The 9,963-nt window shown below is 40.4% G+C and overlaps 2 protein-coding genes across 2 annotated transcripts in view; one reads left to right on the forward strand and one right to left on the reverse strand.

The window, feature by feature from the left end:
• The window catches only part of LOC138975765 (mRNA export factor GLE1-like), a 28,448-nt gene extending 27,247 nt beyond the window's left edge, over window positions 1-1,201 (forward strand). Inside the window, exon 9 of the mRNA XM_070348516.1 lies at window positions 377-1,201. Coding sequence (XP_070204617.1) covers window positions 377-589 — 213 coding nt within the window. The 3' untranslated portion in view covers window positions 590-1,201. The remainder of the gene's footprint in view (window positions 1-376) is intronic.
• Window positions 1,202-1,361: 160 nt separating this feature from the next.
• Window positions 1,362-9,923, reverse strand: LOC138975766 (carbohydrate deacetylase-like). The gene is made up of 5 exons (XM_070348517.1): window positions 9,589-9,923; window positions 9,230-9,369; window positions 8,517-8,616; window positions 5,464-5,641; window positions 1,362-4,413 (listed from the first exon to the last, which is right to left on the reverse strand). The coding sequence occupies exons 1-5, from the start codon at window positions 9,758-9,760 to the stop codon at window positions 4,098-4,100; spliced, it is 906 nt and encodes a 301-aa protein (XP_070204618.1). The 5' UTR covers window positions 9,761-9,923; the 3' UTR covers window positions 1,362-4,097.
• Window positions 9,924-9,963: the final 40 nt, after the last annotated feature.

Genomic DNA, 9,963 nt, shown 5'->3' on the forward strand with positions numbered 1-9,963 from the left:
GATATCAAATTGAACTATTTGGGGTTACTAAGCATGTGTGATTTTTATTTAGTCTTCAAGTTCATTTGCCTCTTTCGTGTAAAACTCGATGCAGCAAGAAGTCTTTTGTGTTGTCTTGTACTTGTAGTTCTTCAGACAGGAAAGGAAAATTTCTAGATCTAAGTTGTTGACTTGCTAATGGGATTGACAGTTGAAAGCGGTAAAGTTGCTGTTTTCAACAAGAAAAGTTCGATAAAAGACATTTTTGTGACTCAAGTTTGGTTTGAAGAGGAACGCAGACTACTTACAAGGTTATTCTTTGTCATTTTAATTTTTTTCTCACATTTTTTTTCTATCTTCAGATGTAAACAGTGAGATGACTATTCTGTTGTTTCAGGTGACGGGTAACTTTCTGCTGAAGGCATACAGGGTACAGTTCGTCAAGCTGATCTACTGTCTCTACAAAGTCTTTCTCCCTAAGCTGAAGGCTGTCGCTGCCGGCACCGGCCCTGTCAGTCGCCTCGAGACCTTCCTGGAAACCACCATGAAAAACAGTGCTTTTATCCCTGAACCTGAAGGATACATCAACCCTCGCTTCTGGAACTTTTAGGGCTTTGGTGGAATTTGTTATAAAGTCTGAAGATCTTGGAAACTATCATGAAAACCAGTGCTTCATCCATGTGCATGAAGTTTACATTATGCTTGGAGTCTAGAACGTTTTAGCGCTTTGATGGAATTTGTCATAAAGTCTGAAGATCTTTGAAACTATCATGGAAACCAGTGCTTCATCCATGTGCATGAAGTTTACATTATGCTTTGAGCCTAGAACTTTTAGCGCTTTGACGGAGTTTTGTCATACCTATGTGGATGGATGATCACAGTCTCAAGACCTTGGAAACTATCATGAAAACCAGTGCTTCATCCTTGAGCATGAAGGATACATTAAGCCTTGAGTCCGGAACTTTTAAAACTTTGGTGGACATTTGTCATGTCTATGTGGCAGGAAATAACTATTTTTCAAGAGCAACAGCCTGGAGACCGTATTCCAAACTTAATTTTTTTCACCCTACCCTCTCCAACCTTTGGCAAAAAAAATTTCAGAATTAGAAATCCCTCCATTTTCTTTTCAGAATTGGAAATCCTTCCAGTGTTGATACAGACTTTTTATGCAAGTGATTTGTATGAAATCTTGGTTTTGAGATAAACAATTGTAAAAATGAAACGCAAAGCTTGAGCCTTTGTTTATGTGTGTGGCTGGGAGAGAAAGAGGAGAGAGAGACAGAGAGAAAGAATCAGTCCATTATTATATTATGTTTACATTGGTTAATTGAAGAAAGCCGTGTGAAAAATGGCAGTGACAAGATAAACCCAATAAAACACAGTAATTTTGCAAGTTTTATTCGTAGTAGTTTGCCTTGCATAAACACAAAATAAACTAACTTAATGCTGGCAAAGTCATTGCATCAATAAAAAATCAAACAATTTAGTAAGTCTTATTTGTGGTAGTTTGTTGTTATGCTTGAAAACTAAATATACCGGAAAAAAAATGTGTTCAACTGGGTAGTTTTGTACAAACAGGAAAATGCCAGAAAAAAAAGATCACAAACAGATTACACATTAAATAAAACTTTCACAAAGACAGAAAGGAAAATCAAATGGCAAACACTTCATATTGCACTAGTCTATTTACTAAGAATATAAAATAAAGACTGAAGAAAAATAGCAAACTCATATTGCACTAGTCTAGTCACTGACAATATGTTTATACATGAAATTAAAATATTCAAGTTGCCACTGATTAATGTCCTGTGCATGGAAAAAAAAGGCTTCACCTGCATTCACAAATAATGTATTGCACGATTATTAAGTAGGTAGAAGTTCACAAATTTGCACTAGCCTGGCGGGCTTGTGTCTTCACACATTTGCTACTCTACAGAAATGTCCACCAGCCCAAAACTGGGTGTTTTCCCCTGAGAAAAAGAGTCCTTAAAACACTTTCAAGGCTTAAAGACAAACTATTTATTGGTCAAGCCAATTTGATGAGTGGGCAAATGAGAGAAATTACCAACGAAGACTTATTTTCAAACACAGTGGTACCTACGATGTGAAGCCCCAGTCTTATGATGGACACCTCCCATGAAAGGACACCGCCTGGAGTCCCTTTGACTATTATATTGACCAAAATATACCTGTCAAACCTGTCAGGACAGGTCATCTGCAATGTAGAGACACTTCAAATGGTCCTAAGGGTATCCTTTCATTGAAGGTACCACTGTAATATTCTTTCTTTCTTTATTTGGTGTTTAACGTCGTTTTCAACCACGAAGGTTATATCGCGACGAGGGAAAGGGGGGAGATGGGATAGGGGAAAGGGGGGAGATGGGATAGGGGAAAGGGGGGAGATGGGATAGAGCCACTTGTTAAGTGTTTCTTGTTCACAAAAGCACTAATCAAAAAATTGCTCCAGGGGCTTGCAACGTAGTACAATATATGACCTTACTGGGAGAATGCAAGTTTCCAGTACAAAGGACTAAACATTTCTTACATACTGCTTGACTAAAATCTTTACAAACATTGACTATATTCTATACAAGAACCACTCAACAAGGGTAAAAGGAGAAACAGAATCCGTTAGTCGCCTCTTACGACATGCGGGGGGCAGAGAAATAAGGATGTGGAAAAGAAGACTTTTGGTAAGTGAAATAAAGGTGATGGATCCAGTCAGGTAGAAATAAGACAACAAGAAAAGAATTGGAAAACTGCAGGGAATAGTAGGGAGAGTTTTCTTGGAAGGAAATATAGGTGAAAGGACTGGTAAGGCAGAAATAAGACAAAAGAAGAGAAGTAAAGGGGTGGGGTAGCTCTGTGGAAACACTCCCGCCGCGTGAAGGCGACCCCAACTGTAATATTGAAGTGAACAATTGTTCAGTAGACAAATTGAAACAGCTACTTCAGAAGTTGACAAATTTGGTGCTTGCCCAATGGGCGAATGATGCATGATTTCTTAATTGCCCAGCATAATTTATAATCGCCAGGGGTGAGTGTGTGAGTGGAACTTCGCATCCCTGCTTATTTTGAACCATACAATCTCATGTCAGGAAATGATATTGCTCACAAAGACCAGCACTGCAGATGTGTAAAACTATCATAAAAGTAAGAAATACAATGCTTGTAAAAATTCACAAAACAAAACAAACAAAAAGAAGATGCGTAGATTAAATATTAAAACCAAGGACTTAAATTTAAAGTCTCAAATCTAATGTTGATACGTACTACATGTATCAAATTCATGATTGAAACGATTGCACTAAACATGATTTAAACTGGTTTTGGCAAGCCAATGTAAATATCTTTCACTCTTCATCCACACAAATTCCTAAATTAGAAGGAAATACAGAGTGACATTGCAACGCAAATTGCGTGCCTCAAAAACATCTCATCATACAAAGAAACCAAGTTACTTTAATTCAACGGCAAAAGATTTGGCAAGGCAATACACTGATTACACTAACACCACGAGAGAATCGCATATATATATATCTCCTCTGAAAGTTTGTAGCATAGGACTATTTTGTGAAAAAACAGCGCAACTTGCATTTCAAGTGACACTCCAACATCGTGGCAAAAGGAGCATGGAAAACCAACAGCAAAATCAAAAGGAAGGTGTGCACAGAGCTGCCAACTGTTACGCTTTCAGAATAGCATGCTACGTTGTAGCAGGTATAGCAACACTGTTACGCAAAGCAAAACATTGCTACCCTCAAAGAAACAATAACAAGCATGCTACAGTGTCCCTCTTTGTTGCGAGTCCTGGTACTCATTTCTGCTTCGCATTCTGTGTCAGCAGTCAGAAAAGTGCAAGTGCAGACACTTTCCAATGAACATGTGTCCCTGCTGTTGTCTTCTGGTCAACATACAATTATCAAAATGTATATTCTTGTTTGGGATATCATAAACACAGATTTGCAGTTGAATTTAAGACAATGCTACACTTAAACACCATTTGCCACACTTGAAAAAAAATCAAAAATTGCTACACTTGAAGCTTCCCAGACCTAGGGGTTGGCAGCTCTGGGTTCATTCTCTGTATATAAGCCATTGGAAACCTGTTTCTCTAATCACGCCTTCAGACAGTCATGGTAAGACATGAGCGTGATTCCGTGCGTTTTGTAAAAATTCATCATCTCCTTACTCTCCAGTATAGACTTTTCATACTCTCTGTCAGTGGATTGGGAAAAATCATCGGGGCCATCGCCACAACCACCGGGACCTTTACAGGCGTAGCCAGGGTGTGTCATGAGTTCGCACGTGATCGGCTGACCGCTTTCCGCAGATTTTGCCAGCGAGTCGAAGGGCCGCTTTATCCCTGTCTGCAGTCGCTCTGCCGTCATGTTTGTGCCCATGGTCATCAAGCCATAGTATGCATCAGATGCCCTGTTGAACGGTACAGTATGACAATAAATACATCTCTCATTTATTCCCCCCCCCTCCCCCCCCCCCCCCCCCCAAGTTGCTCAGGTTAAAGGTGCTTTCTGTATAGAGTAAATCATCTTTTACATCACTGTAGAACGACGGGCGTGGTGGTAAGACGTCGGCCTCCCAATCGGGAGGTCGTGAGTTCGAATCCCGGTCGCTGCCGCCTGGTGGGTTAAGAGTGGAGATTTTTCCGAACTCCCAAGTCAACTTATGTGCAGACCTGCTAGTGACTTAACCCCCTTCGTGTGTACACGCAAGTACAAGACCAAGTGCGCACGGGAAAGATCCTGTAATCCATGTCAGAGTCCGGTGGGTTACAGAAACACGAAAATACCCAGCATGCCTCCCCTGAAATCGGCGTATGCTGCCTGAATGGCAGGGTAAAAACGGTCATACACGTAAAAATCCACTCGTGCTAAAAACATGAGTGAACGTCTAAGCCCAGGAACGAAGAAGAAGAAAAAGATCACTGTAGAACCGCCCAGGCTTGGGATGAAAACATAATTCCACTTGTACACATACCTACAGCATGGCTGCATTTTGTGGAGAGAAGTTTTCTGCTGAATTAATTTTGTTATTACAGTCAAACCTGTCCATTACAACCACCCAAAGGACCGACCAAAAGTGGTCATTATAGACAGTTGGTCACCATTGATCCCTGTACAAGAAATCTTTAATCCGAAAGGTGATCCAGAAATTCAAGTGAACGGCCTTATCTGGCACATAAAGTTTGAATGAAATGATACGGGAATTATTGCTTTAATTTGGGTGCGAAATTTGTCACAATAATAGTTTGCCAAGCTTAGTATGAAAAAGGAACATGAGAAAGCAGTGACCTAAGCTAAAGGAATACAATGTACAATTAATGTACCACAAGGTGATCTTATCTTTGTCTGAGCACCACCCCCCCCCACACACACACACACACACAGAAGGGCATACACACAAAAGCCATTTATCACTTCGTTAATTCTATCTCCAATGTTGTTTTTCTCCCCTCAGACATACCAGATGTTGTGTGCCTTCAGCACAGGTTTGGCCTTCTCTGCATTGTCGCTGACTATGTAGAAGAACTTGTTCCATGGCTCCCCAACCCAAGTGGCCGACTTCAGGTCCAGTTCATATGGAAGGCGAGTAGCACGAACTCCATGTTCTGACAGTGTCTGGGCAAAGGTCTCCACCAGTCCTGGAACAGCAGGGTTAAGATACATCCCTTCTGGTGTAATCAATTATGTCCACCACTCCATATCTGCCCAGGTGTTTACAAGCCATAATACAAGGGTCCCCCCCCCCCCTTTTTATATTTAGTCAAGTTTTGACTAAATATTTTAACGTAGAGGGGGGAATCGAGACGAGGGTCGTGGTGTGTGTGTGTGTGTGTGTGTGTCTGTCTGTCTGTCTGTCTGTCTGTCTGTGTGTGTGTGTAGAGCGATTCAGACCAAACTACTGGACCGATCTTTATGAAATTTTACATGAGAGTTCCTGGGATTGATATCCCCGAACGTTTTTTTCATTTTTTTTTAAAATGTCTTTGATGACGTCATATCCGGCTTTTCGTGAAAGTTGAGGCGGCACTGTCACGCCCTCATTTTTCAACCAAATTGGTTGAAATTTTGGTCAAGTAATCTTCGACGAAGCCCGGACTTCGGTATTGCATTTCAGCTTGGTGGCTTAAAAATTAATTAATGACTTTGGTCATTAAAAATCTGAAAATTGTAAAAAAAAATAAAAATTTATAAAACGATCCCAATTTACGTTTATCTTATTCTCCATCATTTGCTGATTCCAAAAACATATCAATATGTTATATTCGGATTAAAAACAAGCTCTGAAAATTAAATATATAAAAATTATTATCAAAATTAATTTGTCGAAATCAATTTAAAAACACTTTCATCTTATTCCTTGTCGGTTCCTGATTCCAAAAATATATAGATATGATATGTTTGGATTAAAAACACGCTCAGAAAGTTAAAGCGAAGAGAGGTACAGAAAAGCGTGCTATCCTTCTTAGCGCAACGAATACCCCGCTCTTCTTGTCAATTCCACGGGCACTGCCTTTGCCACGGGCGGTGGAGTGACGATGCTACGAGTATACGGTCTTGCTGCGTTGCGTTGCGTTCAGTTTCATTCTGTGAGTTCGACAGTTACTTGACTAAATATTGTATTTTCGCCTTACGCGACTTGTTTTACATTTAGTCAAGTTTTGACTAAATGTTTTAAAATCGAAACGAGGGTCGTGGTGTATGTGTGTCTGTCTGTGTGTGTGCGTGTGTGTGTGTGTGTGTGTGTGTGTGTGTGTAGAGCGATTCAGAGAAAACTACTGGACCGATCTTCATGAAACTTGACATGAGAGATCCTGAGTATTGTATCTCCAGACGTTTTTTCAATTTTTTGATTAATGTCTTTGATGATGTCATATCCGGCTTTTCGTGAAAGTTGAGGTGGCACTGTCACGCTCTCATTTTTCAACCAAATTGGTTGAAATTTTGGTCAAGTAATCTTCGACGAAGCCCGGACTTTGGTATTGCACTTCAGCTTGGAGGCTTAAAAATTAATTAATTTGTTTGTTCGTTCATGGGCTGAAACTCCCACGGCTTTTACGTGTATGACCGTTTTTACTCCGCCATTTAGGCAGCCATACGCCGCTTTCGGAGGAAGCATGCTGGGTATATTCGTGTTTCTATAACCCACCGAACTCTGACATGGATTACAGGATCTTTTTCGTGCGCACTTGGTCTTGTGCTTGCGTGTACACACGGGGGTGTTCCGACACCGAGGAGAGTCTGCACACAAAGTTGACTCTGAGAAATAAATCTCTCGCCGAACGTGGGGACGAACTCACGCTGACAGTGGCCAACTGGATACAAATCCAGCGCGCTACCGACTGAGCTACATTCCCGCCCTACCACCCTTATTAAGACCCCCTCCCTTTCAAGACCTGAATTTTTCAGATTTGTGGATGTCTTAAAAAAAGTTCCACTGAAGCATCCATCCACTCAGACACATACAAACAAATCAAACGTCAAGCTGCTTCCTGCGCAGAGTAGGATATCGTTGCAGACTTGATTTTGACATTTTACAAGACGCACCGTTTTATAAGCTGCACCCCCGACTTTAAAAAAAAAAATTGGGACGAGCCACATATAGGCCGCGTCACTATATTAGCCGCCGTCGAAAAAAATATAATCAGATCGTGTCAATTAATCAAAACAACCAGGCAAACGAAAGTACGGTATTTGGCGAAATCGGCTCCGAGAATAAACAAGTGAAGCAAAGAAGAAAAGTGAAAAAGTTTGAAGAAAAATATCACACACACAATTTGTAACCAACACACACATGTAGTCCCGCCCGGAATAAGCTTTTTTGGGATGATTTACGACTTTTGAAAGAGAAAAGCGCCGAGTCTTGAGTAGAGAGCTAATAAAGTACCGGTAATCACTAATCGAGCGAAATGAAAATCCTCGGCGACTTCCATTTGGTGAATGCTATTCAAGTTTAGGTAACGTTTTAGCCGCATCTTTTTATAAGCCGCAATGCGATTTAAAAAAAACAAGTCGCGGCTTGTAGTCTGTCAAATACGGTAGGTGTCACTTGCAAAAATCAATTCAACACCTTTCAACAAATATTGTTACTGGAATAAAAGTGTTCTGTTAAAGTGACCAATTGTCTTTTTCTAAACAGGTATATGTGGGTGTGTGAAGGAAAAAAGGAGCAAACTTATTTGAACATAATGTAGTCTAACCTGGCCAAGCTGATGTATGACAAGCACACAGATATAAATACTATACCCCCCCCCCCCCCCGTCCTGTTAAGACCGCCTACAATCTGATATAATCAGGTTTAAAAGAGGGAGGTCGTCTTAGATCTAAGAGTCTAAATGGTGGGTGAAAAAATGGCAACAGATGTAAAAGCCTGCTCGTGTAAAAAAAAAATAAAAAAATTCATGTGTGAAAAAAAAAGAGAAGAAGAAACCACCTCAAACAAACTTGCTCATCATGCAATACTCGTAAACCCCACCAACATCAAACAAAGTGCTAGGAAGCCACAAGTAAACCAACCTGGCAGCATATGAGCGTGTTGATGTCCGTCAACATAGACTGGTGTGCTGCCAATCAGTTCAACGTAGCGAGCAATCTGAGCTGTTAGTTCCTCTTTCACCTACAAACAGTCACAACTTAATAAAAACAAATCAGTGATTTTTTCTGCTTGTTTTTTTAAAATAATATCTTAAAATAAATAGAAGTAAAGCCTCATTGTTCATCATTAGTGACCATTATCAGAGGACGCTGCACTTTCTGTTGTTTTGTTTCATAACAAGAGCCTACAGAATTTGTTTCGTACTGCCTACACTGTTGATCTATAGATCTGTAAGTAACACGAAAACAGCTTACATGTGTGTGGAGAAACTGCAGCTAGTGTCTCGAAGACAATTAACAATTGTACCAAAGTACAAGTCTTGGTTGGCTTACCTCATTGCAATAAATCTGTTTAATAAATTTGTTATCTCCTTCTTCTGCTTTTAATGTACTTACGTACATGTATTTACATATTTATTCTTTTTGGTGTGCATAACATGCTCTTCACACACACACACACACACACACACACACACACACACACAGTCACACACACTGACACACACATATGCACTCTCGGTTATACATAGGCCCCAAAGTTGACAAAACTTCAAACCCCTTTGAAAAAAAGAGGAACATGTTCATATGTTAATTGTGCTGTTTACAGAGTAAATGCAGTATGAAGTTAGACTCACTTCTTTCATATCAATTTTCCCCTGTGCAACAGCTTCTCCAAGGTTATGTATACTGAGAAAATGTCCTTCATTGTTAGTCAATGTTTTATAGCTCGAGTCAGATCTGACAGGCACTCCTTCACTGATGTTAAAATGCAGTCCTGAAATAAAAAACATTATAACATGTAGATGGCTATATTAGTTCTTCATCAGTGTGTGTGTTACTTGAGTGTACTTAAGTGGACGTTATCATGCAATTGACCTGCACAAAAAAGGCAAACTGGACAAATTAAGGCTATAGTTGAGTCATCTTTTATCAAGATTCATGTGTCTATCAGGTCATGTGTTTTTTCTGAGCCGGATTGGTTATACACATTTACCTGTTGGCAGGCCATGTTTTGAGGCCAGTTGTGCAGCATCCTCGGTGGCCACACCATTAACCATCAGAGAAGAGTTCGTAACGGCCTTGTTCTCGTAGCAGTCAACAATAGCTTGGTTCCTCTCTACGTTGTAACCCATGTCGTCTGCTGTGACGATCAGTCGCCTTGCCATTTTGATTGTGCACCCCCTTGCACTAGCAGCTGCCTGCTCACAAACCAAACCTATGTAGTGTGTATTTGAACTCTCAAAAAAGTGAGACCAGTTCCGCTCGTGACGCTGTGTTTGTTTATCAGCGAACTCTTGTTTGTCAAGTACATCTTGTCCCGTCGCACGCTGAAGCAGCGCGATTTATCGCCCTTCTCCTGCTCTTTTGT

This window comes from Littorina saxatilis, linkage group LG9 (assembly GCF_037325665.1).
Source record: "Littorina saxatilis isolate snail1 linkage group LG9, US_GU_Lsax_2.0, whole genome shotgun sequence".
NCBI classification, from domain to species: domain Eukaryota; kingdom Metazoa; phylum Mollusca; class Gastropoda; order Littorinimorpha; family Littorinidae; genus Littorina; species Littorina saxatilis.

Bases quoted from the DNA above. Each gene is read 5' to 3' on its own strand.
- LOC138975766 (XM_070348517.1), bottom strand. From the start codon at position 9,760: ATGGCAAGGCGACTGATCGTCACAGCAGACGACATGGGTTACAACGTA. The intron at 8,617-9,229 runs GTGAGTCTAACT...GACTGTTTGTAG, and splicing joins GGAAAATTGATATGAAAGAA to GTGAAAGAGGAACTAACAGC. The intron at 5,642-8,516 runs GTTGGTTTACTT...CTGCTGTTCCAG, and splicing joins ACACGCTCATATGCTGCCAG to GACTGGTGGAGACCTTTGCC.